The 17,685-nt window shown below is 35.8% G+C and overlaps 1 protein-coding gene across 3 annotated transcripts in view; it reads left to right on the top strand.

Moving 5' to 3' along the window:
- Positions 1 to 16,503, top strand: part of ANGPT1 (angiopoietin 1) — a 149,866-nt gene extending 133,363 nt beyond the window's left edge. For all 3 annotated transcript variants that reach the window (XM_066547496.1, XM_066547506.1, XM_066547484.1), the window contains 2 exons: positions 6,697 to 6,827; positions 15,774 to 16,503. In XM_066547496.1, coding sequence (XP_066403593.1) covers positions 6,697 to 6,827; positions 15,774 to 15,934 — 292 coding nt within the window. In that variant the 3' untranslated portion in view covers positions 15,935 to 16,503. The remainder of the gene's footprint in view (positions 1 to 6,696; positions 6,828 to 15,773) is intronic.
- The last annotated feature ends 1,182 nt before the right edge of the window (positions 16,504 to 17,685 follow it).

A 17,685-nucleotide genomic window follows, 5' to 3' on the forward strand; every position in this document is an offset into this window, starting at 1 on the left:
AAGTTAAATTAAAAGTCCATATTGGTGAATTTACCAAGTGCACTATTTCTCAAGTTTGTGCTAAAGATAGGAGTGGGAAAAATGCAGTATTCTTAGGTTTCATGGTTGATATTTCTGATTTTCTCCAGTCAGACACCAAATGTGATATTCCCTTTCTGCTTCTCTTTTGCTACTTTTGCATCAGTTATTCATTCAAAGGCAGTGATCAAGGTGGTGAATATTTCTTGCAACTCAATTAAACGAGTTAGCAAGAGCTCAAAATTTTGTGAGTAGTGGTGTTTTTGTCATCTTCCTTCCTATCTTGTTTCTTCAATTTCTCCAAAGTATTTTCCATTCTTTTGGGGTAGCTTTTAGTTTACTTCTAATAATTATTTACCTCATCTTGTGTTGCATTCTTGCTAGCTAGTTAATCTTGATTCATGATTAAAAAATTGTGTGTTGATTTAATTTAGTTTGTTTTTATAAGGAGAGTATGCACTGTCCTAATGAAATCAAAATATTTCCTCCTCTCCCTTTCAAAGAAAAAAATAAAGGTCATGTTTAAGAAGTTTTATTTCCAAAAGAAGAAAAAGGATCCAAATGGGTGCCCAGGCAATCTATCTGTAATCTGGACAAGGGCACTGACTAAGATGCCTTTTACTCTGCATTCTGACAGAGTTCAAACTCACAGTGATCTCCCTGGTCACCACAGATGGCTCATGCTCTATCTCCAGCCAGGAGATGATCCTTCCACTAATTTTAAAAACTGGCAGGCACAAGGGATGTTTCCCTTTATCCTTTAGTGTGAGTACTAAACTATGAAAAAGTTAGGGTGTATCAGTAAAATACCAGGGTTATGATTCCCAGATAGTTCCCACATTATATTTAGTTCCATGTTTAGCCAACTTTTGGCAGACATTTTAGTTTCAACCTCAGTGACAGCAATATTTCTCTAGAGTGATTATTTAGATTTTTTTTTCACCCGTTCACAACATGTTATCTATCATTGAGTATTTGTAAGGTATCTTTATTACAGAGGTGATTTTGCTATTCATAGACAACTGTTACCATTGGGAGGCTTGGTGAGATTTTGCAATATGTTCAGGAAAAGGTGCATTTGCCAGAATTCTAACAAACAATATTCAATGTAGACTTGATGTCTTATTAATTGGTAAAAAAGGGGGTTTGATTCACAAATAATTAATCAAAGCATTTTTGATGGAAAACAACCCCCAAACCTGTACTTAAAATGAAGCTGCTCTCTGGTTTTGTTTTCTTTTATTTCTTAGAATTATTACAATTAATGTCTAGACTTAAGTGTATCCTAAGTATAATCTCATACTGGGTCCACCTAAGTGGTTGCAGTCCAGTGGGCTTTGGTTCACAAAGGGACTAAATCACCTAAATCCCATTATGAATGGAAGTGTTTAACTAACTCAGCGTTTCATGAAACTCTACCAACTTCAGCATCTTTTAAGTGGGTTTAGTTTCAGAAACTTAAGCTGTCTAAAATTTAGATGCAGCTGTGAACCAGATGGAAGATGCAAGTTAAATCCTTCCTCAACCTCAAACATTTCTAAACTAGAGGGCAAAGTAATGTCAGTCACATTGGTTCTAAAAACAAAGATGTCTTTCACATGCCTAACGTGCAGGACATACCTAAGTGGTAACCAGTAGGTTAGAAGGATTGAGATGTAGGTGCCCTCTGCTCTTGTCAAAGTTAGGAAAAAAAAAAACCCAGTGAAGAGGGAGCTCAGAAAAGGGAACTCTGGGTACAGGATTCTGATCCCCACACAACTATTTTTTTTCCCATGACCATTTCCATCAAAATTAACAACCCTTCCTTTGAGAAGGGATCATAATCTGGGATTCCCTCCTGCCATGTGGAAAGAGCAGGGTGGAGATAGGACATTTTAAACTGCAGAGACAAAACTGAAGTAGGAATTTGAAGACATACCTTTAAAGTATTTCCCAAAGGCAAGCTTTGATGTGGTCCTCTCCACTTATCATGCTGAATCTTTTAAATCCTACTTCAAGACTCTTGGTTCTCTCTATTTAGTTGTTAAGGATAGTAGGCCATTACTCATGTTTATGAATTCCAGTCAAGGGGATCTCAGCTCATATTTTTAGCACTTTGGCAATGGTGAAATTTGCTCTTAACTCATCATGTTCAAGAGCTGTACACTGAGGTAGTTGAGAGGGTTCTCTACATCTCCTAATGATGGTTGTTATGTTTGCAATAAACTATTATCTTGTTTGTTTGTTTACAGACAAAGTATTTCTCACCAACAAAGCTGGATGTGACTTCTTAGCTGTTTCATTGGGAGACTGATAGAAGTAAAGGACTGAGTGATCTCTAGCAGCTCTAATGGAAAAAAAATTAGAGAAAACTAGCTAATATTAAATTCTGGGAGTTCTACTGAACTCTCACTCATTCTAGTAAAAATAAATAAAAAAATACTAAGTTTAAAGTTCAATGTTTGATATGTAAAGCACTGCATCAGAAACTATTTCTTATACTTTTAGCACACAACTTTTTCACCTGGATTTATGACTGCATTTTATTTTTGAGAATTTTTTATATCTCATTCTGTATGTTGCAATTTTCACAGCTGTATGTTCAGAACTATACCATTTTAATATATTTTGTTATTTATTTGGAATCATCCCAAGTTTATCTGTGAAAGTCCTTAAACATGGTATGAAGATAGTTAAGCTGTATATATTTGAAAGAATGTGAGGTCATCTAATCACTGCAAAAGCAAAAATTGCAGATGTAAATTTAAAATGTCTTTTCAGGCTGCTCTGCAGTTGTTTATGTAATATTTTTAGATCCACTCTTTGCACACAATATGCCTTACTTTTGTTTCAAGGGACTGCAGATAGTCAAGTTGTGTCACACAGTAAAAATGATGTAAAGGAAAACATCCTTAAGAATTCTCCTTCACCATTTAAGAAGTGAGATCCCAAGCTGTCATTGCTATATCACCAGAAAAAATGCAGAATGATCCTAACATACATGCTAAATAAGATGTAACAGTTGCAATATTTTAAATATTTTTTTGTTTCTTTTTAAGTACATCAGCTATGAAAGTTGCTACTTTCTAAATGAGGCCTGCTCTGTTCCTCATAATGAATTTAAAATTTCATTAAAAAATCATCAGAAGTCCTTAAAATTTCATATAAAAATGCAGTATTTCTCTCACTCCTATTTACACATTATTTAACTGCTATTGCTTATTTCTTGCTTTTTCAGTTTCATTGTATGCAGATAAAGTAGATTTATTTTTGCTTATACAAGCATGAATTTACTTCTCCCACCTATTGCGTAAATCAGAGCAGCATTTCACCTTCTTTCCCTGATCAGAATTTCCTGTCTGTGAGCAAATGGGAAGACTGGAAATGTACCCTTTAAAATGTTCTTTGACTTCTAATCAATCATGAGTGGCTTTTTATTCTTAACTTCCTTTCCTTTATCTCCAAGAACAACCAAGAGGAACTACACCCTGAATCGCCATTTTTTCTAAGGGAGAGAAATTGTATCCTAGTACAATAACTACTATCCTAGTAGTTATTTGAAGTTTGTTTTAAAGGTTCTATCCTATCAATCTGAATCTGAGAATACTGAATAACTAAGTCCAAGTAATAAGATGTCCATTGCTCCTGGGAGTAAGGAGCTCATCAGTGGCCCTGCTGCTGTACAGACTTGCTGTCTCAAGCTGGACTAGTTTGGACTCTGTAGGGCTTCAACTGAAGCTCCTGATTGCTTCAGGATCAGCTCCAGGTTTTGACTGAGATCTGATTTTGGTATGAAGTAAAAATGCCAACTTTGCGGTGGCATTTTTTTTCCTAACTGCTGGGCAATGCCAATCCAGGGAGAAAAGCTCAAAGAAACAGAATTACTGTTTCAACTGTGGTTCATCTGCACATGGCTGCAGTATGATAAGCACACTAGACTTCAGAGCCAAGTTAAGCTTTATTCTTTCAAAGTCACTGGAGACCAACTAGACAAATTGTGTTGAGGAACAGTCAAACATAACTGACAAGATCTAAATCTGTAATGAGTGGAATGTTTGTAAAATATCAGGGAAAGTAAAGAGCTTGTAAACAATCCCAATGCCCTCACCCTTTGGGGAAAACATTAAATACCAAGTAATATTTTTTTCTTTATGTTTTATGTTTTCTTAGATTGCACTTTTTTATTGGACTAAGTGGGTTTTATAGTATTGATTGCTAATAAAAGGTCTGGCTAACCTTGTCTTTCTTATTTAAGTAAATAGCATTTGCTTTTTATACTAACTTTATGAGGCTTCTGTGAGCCTTGGTGTGGCTGATATAATGAGGATGTACGGCCATTTAATCTCAGATCATAGATATCATGTGACAAAATAATTTCTCTATCAACACAACCTCAGGGAAGTTTATTTTGTTCTGCAAAGTATCAGGCACAGCCCAAAAATAAGGCAAAAGTCCAATGAATGAAGATGGGATCAATTCCAGCCTTTCATTTGTATTAAACAAAGAAATGGACATGTGCAAAGACAGATCTTAGATTAATCTTGTCTAAAACAAACATCCTTTGATAGATTAACATGGCCATTACAGGCTAATTTCCACCATGATTGGGCAATAGCATAATGCAATGACCTTCCTGTATTCCTGTTCCTGGGTTGTATCTTGTTAAATTACAAAGGATCTTCACAGTCTTCTACTGAGGCTTACACTTGGCTTTATCTATTTTTTTTCTATCAGAAGGTATTTGACTATGCACAATATATGTATTTCATCCAAAAAGTTTTGTATGTTTATGTGTGTGCAGTTTTCTATATATACAAAATTTGCTCTAAGGATTGAATCCAAAGTATTTGATCATCAGCCTCAGCCATGTAACAATCAAAATTAAAATCAAATTAAGGTAGGCAGTGTAACTATTTTAAAAGAATAAACCTGACAATTCCTTTTTTAATTCATTTTTTAATTTTTAAATATCCATGCTTAACATCTACTATCTCAACTTTTAGAGTTGAACAAAGGACACATAGGAAGAAATTCACTGAAAATTAGGTGAAGTTCACATCAGTCTACAATAGGGTATTCTCAGATTCAGTCTACAAATGTGAAACTGTAGATTGCTAAGATCTGGTTCTATGCCTTCACATTTTAAGTAATCTCATCAGGTATCCTGACAAGGCTTCTCTGTAATGAGTTTCTGTGACAAGTTTAATCCAATTGGCTTTATTTGGACCTAATGTCCACCCACAGATGTATGCAAAACAAAACAAAACAAAAAAATAACCCAAACAAAACCAACAAAAACCAGCAGCCATGGACTTGGTTAAGGAAAGCTGTCATATGGTGCCCTTGCTCTCATAAGCAGAATTCAGCTCCAAAGTTCTGTGGGAGAAGTGGGTTTTATTTTAGTTTCAGTCTTGGGACAGACTCTCCTCATCTCAGAAAAATGCCAATGGTTTATCTACTGCTACTATTGTAGGCTAGAAAGGTCAGGGATGTTCTGTACTCCTGCTGTTAATACTGTGAACACTGCAGCAAAGTATGTCTTCCATGTAAACAAATGGATGAGTGTCACTCTGGTAAAGGCATTTACTCTTTTATTCATGCAAAGTAACTAGATAAAAAAAAACAACAGAGAGGCAGCGACAGTCAGTGACTGCCCTCTGCTCTCCTTGTTCTCTCTGTCTGTGGGAGAAGTTGGGAAAACTTTTTCTAGTATAGCACTCTGAGGTAAATCACAGAAAGAAGCAGACATCTCTCCTGCTTATGTCCTGCCTCTGTTCTGGTAACTCCTTATGCATTTTATATTTGATATTTAAAAGACATATTTGCCCCTCTGTAATAACCCTAGAGGAATGAGAACAGATGTCTCTCACTTCAGTGAAGTCTATCTCCTCTCCTCTCCTCTCCTCTCCTCTCCTCTCCTCTCCTCTCCTCTCCTCTCCTCTCCTCTCCTCTCCTCTCCTCTCCTCTCCTCTCCTCTCCTCTCCTCTCCTCTCCTCTCCTCTCCTCTCCTCTCCTCTCCTCTCCTCTCCTCTCCTCTCCTCTCCTCATTGCAACCATTGTTGCAGTTGAGCTCCAACTCCTAGCTCATTGTTGTGGTTTCAACTAGTTGAAAGACTCCTTAAAAAAAGAGATGCTTTACATTGCAAATTATGAAGACTTTTGTGGCTTGAACTCTAAGTTATTCTCCATTTGTCATTCAGAGACAGCTTTGGCAAAACTGAGATTTTGGCTTGTGGAATTAAAAGTTCTAAGGCTGCTAAAATCCGCTTCCAAGCCCGGGCATTAATAACATGACTCCTGTTAACTGGGGTTGCTGTTTCTGTGCCACAGGAAAGAAACAGTAAAGAAACCAGCTACTCAAGTAGTCACTCATTCTGTCAATGTATTCCAGATATCTGGGCACCTCTTCTCATTCCTCCTCTCTCACTGCCTCTGCTTTTTTGTCTTTCCAGTTCTGATTCCTTGAGCTTGATTCTACTCTGGAGGAAGGACTATGTGCTAACACAGATACACTGAAAAACCCCAAATGTCCCCTAAATATCACACCTCAAACAAGAGAGCGATTTAGACAAAACATAAGAGATTCACAAGTTTTCTGGGTGCACTTCATACAATGCCAACCTGATATGGAAAAAATCTGAATCTCTTATCTTTCTTCTCTATTTTGGTGACTCTGATTGTTTTCCCTTGTTGTTTCAGGCTTTATTTAAAAGGTCACAGTGGAACTGCTGGAAAACAGAGCAGTCTGATCTTGCATGGTGCTGAATTCAGTACAAAAGATGCTGACAACGACAACTGCATGTGTAAATGTGCTCTCATGTTGACTGGAGGTGAGTGCAACTGACTCTGAAAATATGGTACATTAATAGGAATCTACTGTGTTTTCCTAAAGCAATCATGGATGAAGTTGTGTCATGGATGTATAAGTCCTGAGTGAAAACTTCTTTTATTATTATTACTGCTACTTTTTTCTATACATATATTGTCAAAATGCCAACACCTCTAGATTCCTGTCAGCAGAGAAAGGATGATCCAGAGATGCAGTCAGTATACTTCTGCACTGAAGCTGTTGCAACAATGTCAAAGAAGAAATTATAGGTTAGTGTAATTGTTTAGGCAAGAAAGGCAAAATTAAAAAAAGATAAAAGATTAAAAAGGTGAAAAGAAGTTTGTCAGAAGTTGGACAATCAACCAGCAAAAAAGAGAGAAATGGCCAGGTATTAGATATTAGATGGTAAAGTTTAGAAAAAATCATAGTCTAGACTTGTAATACATTATCTATTCCACTTAGGGATGTGATTCTGTTATTAAGATATTTATAATGGTTAAACTTTCTCTGTCAGGTGAGCATAATGCATAAAGACACTAAATGACTAATTCACTTCCCTGTGAAAGACTAGACCTGCAACCATCTGTTTAAATCTGGAAGGTTTAAGCTGATTTCCTTTGTGAGCTGAGTCAAACTACAGAAGGAAAGAAAGAAGAGTTGAGGTGGGGAAGAGCACAGACAAGTTACACTGGGACAGTTTAAAGTCTCAAGCTGATCTGACTGCCAGCAAGTATAGTGTATATGATTGGTACTTTTTCCAAATATAGTGTATATGACTGGTACTTTTTCCCTCCAGCACAGAGAATGAATATTTGAGATTATCTCTCCATTCAGACTCCTAATGCTGCTAAGAGTGAGAATTTTCTCTGGCATATGATAATCATTCCTAGTCCCTGTATGGTCAAGCTTTTTATCTCTAGAACACCACATTATAGCAGAAAGCTTAAATTGGGATTCTTTGGTTTACTGACTGTATAACAAAGAGACCCCATTTCTTATCTTCATATCTGATCTTGTTTGGAGACTCTCCTCAGTGATTTCTAACTTTCCTGGAAAAAAAATCCTGTAGCATGTACAGTTTTAATTATTTTGGATCAGACTGTTAAACCTGTATTATTTGTGGTTACTGGCACTCTGAGTTCAGCTCAGGCCACATCCAGGCACATATGAGCCTCTGAAGCAATCATCTGCTAACAGAAGATGGTTTCCCATCACTGAGAATTTATACCACACGCACAGTCCAGCTCTGCATTCTCTTTTGCCAGTTGGAAGTGACCCAGTTGGGAAAGTCTTTAAGGAGCCAATATTTCAAGCTCCTCTAACTTCTTTTAGGGATATCATATTAGAAGTTATCATGGGAAGCTTCTTCCAGTAGACATGTGATTAGACACTACCTTTCTATAAAAAATAGAAGCTAACCAGATAGATCTGGAGACAGATAGTGGATAAGCAGTCAGTAGATTATTTTAATTAACACTTTTGCCCTTTCCCTTTGGAGAACATGCTAAATTAAAGTGTGTTACTTCCAGGGCAGGCCAGAGTCTAGTGAGAAGCTCCTGAGTGTGAGTTGTGTCTGTGCTGAAGTGCAGACTCATTCATGTATCTGAGCTGCCTGGAAATACCCCTACTCCCAGGCAGCTCCTTCTGGGAGCTGAGGCTTTGTTTATTTTCCTGCTCCGAGTTCTGTGACAGGTCAACACCCTGCTAAGGTCAGTCTGCTGTTGAACAACCATTCCACAAGGTTCACATATATTGCTGCAGCATTCCTGTAAATCAACAGCTTAGCCACACATTGGAATTTACTGGTACCAAATGAAATGAATAGGGAGGAAGGGGTGAATTACCAAAGGCTGAGGAAACCACAAGTTTAGCAAATCATCACAGTAAAAGGAGATGCAATTAGCCTTTGGAGATAGATTAATCTACTCTTTTGGACTAGACTCTGAGTACTGTTCCTTTGGAGACAAGTTGTACAGCACTGTAATTTGTAGTTCCTCAAGAAAGAGTTTAATCATGCTAGAGTTCTCCTCAAACACTCTGCCTATGCTTTTCTCCTTGACACAACTTTCTCATTCCTTGAGAAATATCAGAATTTAATTAAATACCATAACATCTTTTTTAGGGAGTATATTTCAGTTTTCTACCAGACAAAGACTAATTTAGAAAAGTAGCAATGATATCAGGTTTTGGAAAACCTCCTTTTCCCCCCCCAAAAAAAAAGATATCAGAATGTTAGTTTTGGCAACATCACAGAGAGCTCTTTAATGATGAATGGTATGAAATCTGCAGGCAAGTTTCTAGCTATCTTGACAGTTTGGGTGAGTCTGTTATCTCTATGAGGTGAAATGAATATATTTATGTCAGGAATAAAGGCTGAGATAAGCCAAATCTCAAGACTGTGATATGGTTATAATCAAGGCTGAAAATAAAAATGTAAGGAAAACACACATTTCTCTCTGTGATCTTGCTAGTTGTCAGTTTTATTTGGTCTATATCATAACTGTTATTCTCTCTCCTCCTGTATCTCATCCCTCTTCCCTAGAATGAGAAATTAAATACTAGGAGAATAATACAAAAGCACCAACAATGTGTTTTGTGTGTGTCTTTGCTGTATTTTAAAGAGCCATGCTATGCTACTTGGCTCTATCTTTACATGGATTTAGGGAATGCCTTCAAAATTATGTGTATGACCTGTATTCTTAACCCCTCTGAACTGTCATATTTAGATGTTTTTGCTGCTTTTTTGTGACTTGGATAATTTAATCTAAGCATGTTTTTTTTACTTTAAAGGAAGACAAATCATTCATTCAAATAAGTTCTTCCTTTTTTTCAATATCTCAGGCCAGTAAACTAAAAAAAAAGTTATATGTATGTATATGTGTAAAACCTTTCTTTTATCCCCATCTTATTTCAACCTTTAGTCTGAAGAGTGCCCCAATGAGTTATGTACACAGCTTTTTTGCAAGAAACAACACTAAAAAAGCAACAAACTGTCACCAGAATAAGCCTATGAGTACAGGATTTCCAATACAGCCCTTAGCATTTAACATCTCTGGATCAGATTCCTGGGCCAAATTCCCATCTGTTCTGCCAGGTACCACCTGTCAGCTGAGCCCCAAATTATTTGTGAAGTTGTTTTCAGTCACTGGAAAGTGACTTATGGTATCTTGGCCCACCAAGAAAGAGTTTTGAGATGACTTTCTTTGTCTGGAACTGGCTGCAGTCTGAGGTGTTCACAAAAACATTTACCTTGCTTCAAGTGAAAAGTGAGAATACTGCTAAAATTCTGATCCCTAAAATCATTTTACAAAGACAGGGAGACTTTCTAGATGTCTTGCCAGGTTTGAAGCAGCAGAGATTACTGAAATAAATTGTTTGTTTTATTTTACTGGAAGCAGAGGTCCCTCCAGCTGGAGTCTCCTGTCTCTGACAACAGTCAATACAGGCATAAGAGCAATGCAAATAAATTATCCCTCCCTTGAGTATTTTCTCAGTATCTTTTGAATCTCAGGGGCTTCCTGAATCAGAGAAATGTGTATTTATTAAACACATATTTATTGAGCCTCAATAGATTTTTCATCTATTAAGTCAGAGGCTGCTCAATGACTCCAAAACCATCTTGCATTCACTGCCTGTTGTTTCAATGCTTTTTTCTCCAAGTGGTGAATTTTATGAATCTCTGCAAGAAGGGGATGGATGATTCATGTCATGACTTGGAGGGAAGTTCTTGGCTGAATATAGAAATCTGCCCATACACTCCAATCAGAAAAGCCACAGTTTTTCTTATATTCTCCTTGAAACAGAATATTTGAAAGAAAAAATGGCAGGACACTTAAGATTATCCAACCTGAACCCCTGGATATGCACCTAATTACATAAAGAAGCACCAGTTTTTAATTTTTATTCATATTCCTGCTTTCATAAAGAAATTGCTCAGAATGCACCATTAATGAAATACCATTTATATTGCCAAATATTTTTATGAAAAAATACAATCAGATGGTTAGAATATTATTTGATTTTTTGCTTGAAATATTCAAAATATTTAATTAGGCATATGAATATGCATAACTTTTAACAAAAACATCACTACATTGGTATGTTTATCAAGATTAAATATGGGCAACTGTAATACAGTGTTAGGAGATCTTCAGGAAGTGACTAACATGTGATATACTAGAACATAGCCACCAGTCTGCAAGTTTCATGTTATTTTTACCTCATAAAAAGGTCCCTATGAAAGGGACTGCATTATCCAGTTGATATGAAAAGCTGATGCCTTTTCATCTTATGTCCTGACAGCTAAATTCTAATTTAATCTTCAGATTGTCAAGTAGTCTGGTCAATCCAATACTCTAAGGAATAAAATAACATAGAAATTTCTTCCAGAGGTTATTTAGACCCTTAACAAGACAGATTCTTCTCTATCTGTTTGTTTCTGTCTTTCTATTCATTTTCACAATTTCTATGTAATTCAGGATTTCTATTCTCATGATAAAATCTGTTACTGACTTTGTCTACATTTAATATAAGAACACTTTGCATGTTGACTAGCTAATTCTATGATAATTTAAATGTGTTCCATCCTGTCATAACTTCTACCATTAGAAAGAATAGACATCATTCCTTTACATTTCTTTGAAAGGTTTTTAGTTAATTTTAAATTGTTGGCAATTTGTCTTTCAAATTCTGACTAAACAATCCCAAGTCTTTCCTGCTACATTCACTCTTTTGGACTCCGTCCCATGGCTCCACTGATATTTTGAGATGTTATCTGAAACTTCATCCAGAGAAATTATGAATGAAAAATCACCAGATCCTAAGAATTGCCATCTAACTTCTTTAAACTACAGAATGTCAGAAACATTGAAATCTTTCCTAAAATAAATTTCTATTTCTTTTGAACATTGAGGACTATTTCAATATTTTTGGATTCAAAATTTTTCTTATTGGCTTTGTTACCAAAGGCATTAAATTTTATGGACAAACCCAGGGGGTTAGAAATAAATATTTGTTTTCCATAGGATCGATTTGTTCTGTAAACCCATACAAATGTACCATTTAGACAAACTTTGGATCTTATTAAATGGCCTGCACTGATCCTGCTGCATTTGGAGATATTCAGTGTCCTCAGTAGGGAGAACTGAGATGTGGGAGGAAAGCATCAGCCATCAAATGTGCAGTCTTTAGACAACTATTATTTTAGAATGTAAAAGTCAACTAAGAACCTCCCATCAAACCGGAGCAATCATTGCAGTTCCCAGTGAGCACCAGCCTTATAGTGCACTCATTAACTGATGAGCATTAGGTCACTAAAAAAGAATTTTACATGCATACATGCTTAATTGCAGTTTATACAAGCCAAAAAAGCAACTCTGTTAGCTTTGGCATACAAAAAGCCCTTTTTTAATATTGCTTTCAACAAAGAGGATTCTATCATGTAAAAATTATACACATCACTTCAGAAAACCATTATAAAAAGACCCATGCTTGTGGGGTTTTTTTCTTTTAATATTGTTACTCATTTGCACAATGCCCTTTTATTAGGTATTTTTTGCAAGAATTTGTGGAAATGATTTCAATATACATTAACATTCAGTCAAGGATCTAATCCAGTATAGTGTAGTCTGGAGCTCAACTGAGATAGGTAGCTTAAGCATAAAAATATATATTTATTAATGAAAAGAGCAGACATGAAATTTAACAATTTCCCATTGGTTATAGAAACATGAATTAAAGACCAAAGCATAACCATACACAATATGTTAACCTATGTTAACTGTTCCAGAACAGCCATCTACAGTGAGGATTCATTTCTATTTGTATAGCTGAACTATCAAATAATTTATCTATGCATTATTTAATTTATATTTGATCTGGAAAATATATTTCATGACCTAGGGATGTTTATTACAAACAGAGATTATAGTGCTGCTTGTATGATACAAAATATTAGAGGTGGGCTAACTTAAAAAATTGAATTGGTCCTCAGTTCAAATGATTAATTAGTGATTCTGTGGACACAACAGCTTGAAGAAACAACCTCTCTTTCTGAATAAAATCTCTCTTAAACTTCTCATGAAAGCCTTCTTTCTACCACTTCACTTTAAAATCTTACTTCTATTATTACCTCTTACAATGCCCACTCTTGATCATTTTCATGCCTGATTCAAATATCCCATGGAAATTGTTGCCAAAAGTTATCTCCAAAGTTAAAATCTTACTGCGGTTCAAAGATGACTTTATAATTATTTGGGAAAGCCATTACCACGCAGGGAAATATAAACAAGATTATTCATGAGAAAATCCCATGAACTCCAAGTAATAAGCCAACATCTGGCTACTGAGGTTTTTCCTTGGGTCAGGCTGTCTCACAGCTCTGGAGCTGCTCAGTTTGGTGTTTTCTGCAGTGGCAGTGCTGCAGGTATATCTTTTAGAAATCTCTGGTTTATGTTCCCTCACTCCTTCATAGCTCCCAAGAAAGTCACTGCTTGCATTCCTCTTCCCCTCAACATACAAAGCATCTGTAAAAAACTTTTCCTTTGCATCCATTCAAAGATGTGAGTTCTGGTGTTGAGACATGCAGTAGGAAGTCTTGTGATAATCTGAGGGGAGTGAAGACCTTTCAGAGGACTGCAGGAGAGAAATAGCCATATGGAGAAAAAAAAGACACCATAAATAAAATTTAAAAAAACCCAAAACAGAAAAAAAACCCAAAAAACAAACACACAAAAAACCCCACTTCACTTAAAGAGAAAAAGACAGTGAAAAAGTAAACCCAAAGTTTTAATGCAATATTAGGAAACATCTTTAAAACATTTATCCATTCATTCTCACTAACAAGAACAGTACAATAGGAAAAAAGTTAAGATCATTAAAACACATTTTGAAATAAGTGCTTATTTAGAAGAAATCTATGATGAGAGTTTGGAGCAAGTCCTCACAAATGTTTTAGAAAATTATGCCTTTCTTTGGCTTATTCCAGTTTTAACATGGATTTTTTATGGCATCACTGAAAACCTTCACCCCAAAAAAGATCATTTATGCATCTATTCCTGTTCCTTTAAGATGAAATGGTAACTAGGTCAGCTTGCCAGGTCTTCATCCCAACACCATAAACAGAACCCAGCTGCATCTGAGTTCCAGCTTTGAAAAATGAGGATTAGGATTTCTCTGTTTAACTTCATCTTAAATTTCTACAAGATTATACTCTGGTTACAGTAAAACATCAGCTGTACAGCTTTCCCTTTCTTTAGTTATTGCCCCCTTAGGCATAACATTGAAATCAAAGGGAAGACAGCTGTACCAAAATAGAAAATTGTCAGAATTTATCTGGCATAAATTCATCCCTCAAGATTTCATTATGAAGTGTTACTTCTTAAAAAAAACCAAAACACTAAGTACTTTCCAAAATCTTAAGAATTACAAGACTAGAAGCATAAATTATTTGGATCTGAATACAAAGAACAGAGTAAGCACTGGTTCTGAGCTCTAAACACAATCAGTATTATAACAGTGGTAGTATACAATAGACTAAAATAGTTTCATATAATGCATTCATTATAGGTAGATAAAAGTCTAACCCCTAAATATGATGGAATTGGAGGATTCTCTGGGACAGTGGACATTGTCTAAAAGGAGTTTATCACAGTTTAATTCCTTTTCCAGAAGTCAAAGTGGAAAACACACAGAAAATTTTAAATTCTGCATTCTAGTCCACAGTGACACCAGCAGAATTCAGTATGCACTCACTGCATGACCAGTCTGCCACTACCAGGACTGTTAGGAAATGCTTCACAAGGGGTCCTGAGAAGATGGCAATGCTATGATGTGCAGGCTGAAATAACTTTTTTAAAAATTAAAGTAGCGTTTAACTAACAAAAGCAAAAGTCACTACCTGATCTCTATGATCTTATTTGCCTCATTACACAAATGTTCAGTGCAACCATATTTCATGGAAAGATGCATAGAAACTGTGCTAAAGATTTACAAAATTACAGGTCTCACTATGGAAAAAGTCCCAACAGAAATCTTTTTGACAAATAGAACTCCTAGCCACAGAAGTTAATTCAGTTTTGATATTGGAGATATTTGCTTTTTGCAGTCTGGGAATTCATTCTGCCTTTCTCAGTCTGAACTAAGTATCTTTCTCATACTATACATAGATACTCTGCAAGGTGTTGGAGAGAAAATTCTATTCCCATCAAGGTATCCAGCAAAACTCCCACTACTTTCAGTAGAGTCAGCATATCACTTAGTTTATATTCGTCAGTTTGTGTTCTGTAGTCCTAGTGTTGCCAAGTTTCATGTTATTTGGAATTTTTCTTAAAACTCTAGGTCCCATGGCAATCTAAAATTCACCTTAACAAGAAAAGATCTTGGAGAGATAAACAAGAGACTTCACTGATTAATTTCATCTTAAAGCAACAATTTAAAGCAGGGCAATGCGGCACCAGAATTCTCATAATTCAGTTAGGAGAATCTTCAACATCTATTCTGGAAACAAAAGTAACTGAGCAGCGAACAATCACAATTAAAGCAGTAGAAAAGGGCTGGTAAATAAAATCAAGTCACTCAACAGGTGAAATTATTCCAAATACTTTTGAATATGGTCTTTTTCTGAGGTTTAAATGAAAAATACAATACTGTCTAAATATGAAAACTGCTTAATTTGTCTCTCATGTTCTTGTTTTTACTCCACATACTGAGAATAAAATTAGAGTGCATTGGGACATAATTACTTTTGCAATTCTGTAAATACATGTGTGTGTTCTCCAGCACTCCTGACTAAAGAATAGCAAAAAGAGCAAAAAAGGAAAATATGAAAATACTATACCAGCACTATTAATGAGCTATTTACCAGAATTTCCTAATCAGCTAAATCTAATACAACAAAGTGAAATATTTAGTGCACTTGCAGTTTAAGATTTTGTCTTACTGGTTTCAGGGTGGTGGTTTGATGCCTGTGGCCCCTCCAATCTCAATGGGATGTTCTACACAGCTGGACAGAACCACGGGAAGCTCAATGGCATCAAGTGGCATTACTTCAAAGGCCCCAGCTACTCCTTGCGCTCCACCACCATGATGATTCGGCCTTTGGACTTCTGAAGGAATTCCGCAGCGGATCCCGGGAGGAGCCAGGCTGGCACCGCCCTCAGCAGCAGCACTGGCACGGTCTGAAGGGAGAAGGTGAAGGGCTTCTGAAAGCAGCGCGTAGGGATGATGCAAAGTCGCTTCGCTGTCTCTCCATAACCTGCACACACTTCCCAACAGCCACCCCACACTTTGATTACTGCGGAGAGCTTGGTTTAGAAGGTGGCTGAAATTATTTTCCAAATAACTGGATTTGGCTATTCTGCACAAACTTGGTGCTTGCCAGTGGATGCCTTTTTTTTATTCCTTTTTTTTTAATTCAGCAACAGGATCAGAATTTGAAGAACTGGAACATATGAACCATGGTCTATTGAGTAGAATGTTATTCAGCAGTGAAATGACAACATTATACCCATGAAAAAGGATTACAGAGACACTTATATTAAAACTTTTCTTAAAGCATCCAAGGTGACCACTCCAATATTGTTTTTATTAATGAACTGAATTTGAATAGCGGATGGATTTATGTGAATCCCAGAGTCAAATTATTTGTGCAAATAAAATTTTTCATTAAATACTTTAAAGACAGGTTTCTAATAAACTGAGTCAAACATATGAATAATGATAAGAATAATAAGCATAAATTCCTCAGTTGCTCTGTAGAGGTAAATCAGGTAATTGTCATAATCCCTAAGCTAGGATTTATAGTGTGATAACAAAAGTAGCTGTGTTTTTAGGTTTTTCCTTTCTTTCATTAAAATCAGCCTGAATGTCATGTAGAATAATTAATGGAAGGTTTAAAGAATGAGAAATATTATCCAAGAGAAAATACAGGATTTTGCATGGAATTTTTCCATGAAAAAACATAGGAAGGCGAACTGCGAGAGTATAAAAAATTACATAAATGCATCGCTTAAGGCAATGGATTAATTTTGCAGTATCCTTGCATGTGCACAATTTATCCTGAATTATTTTACTTTTTATTACATTTTTGTGAATATCAGAAGCATGCCAGTTCTACACAGTGCTTAGGCTACAACTATAAGAAATACTCATCAGAACTGTATAAAAAATAAAGAATTGTGAACTTGTAAATATCATATATTTCCTGCAACAGTCATTTATTTTGTACAGGCAACCCTGAACCCATGCAAAGGGTAAAAAGCCTCAAAAGGATATAAATATTAAAGAACTTTAGATGACTGCTTACAGGTTGCTAACAAGTAATTTTGTTCTATTAAAATGTTGCAGAAGTGTGGGACTATTGGAAAAGATAAAAGTCTTCTAATAACAAGCAATAAAGTAATGGGTGGCCTATGAGGATACAGAGATAACTCTTTCCATTTACAGCCCTTTTGATTAAGTTATATGAATAAACTTAAACTTACTTCCATTTGGGGAAGTAGTTCACAGTCATTCTACTTCTACTAGAAATTAAATGAAAAATTTTATCCTACTCCCACTGAAATCAAAAGTAATACTCTCATCAATTAAATTGAGACCAACATGGCACACAGAATCTGCACATGGTGAGGTGTTTGCTCATCTCTTTGTTGCTTGGTTCCATTTATAAAACTGTTCCTGAGATGAGGAACAACAATTATCTGATTTTTTAAAAAGAATAATGATAACTCTTTTTTCCCCTTACTTTTTTACCTTTTTTTTTTTTTTCCATTTAGCAGTTTATGTCTATGGAATAGAGAAAAAAATACTTGGACATTTTTAAACACCTCTTCCTGAAGATCACAAGGTTATACTACCACTGA

This window comes from Molothrus aeneus, chromosome 1 (assembly GCF_037042795.1).
Source record: "Molothrus aeneus isolate 106 chromosome 1, BPBGC_Maene_1.0, whole genome shotgun sequence".
NCBI lineage: Eukaryota > Metazoa > Chordata > Aves > Passeriformes > Icteridae > Molothrus > Molothrus aeneus.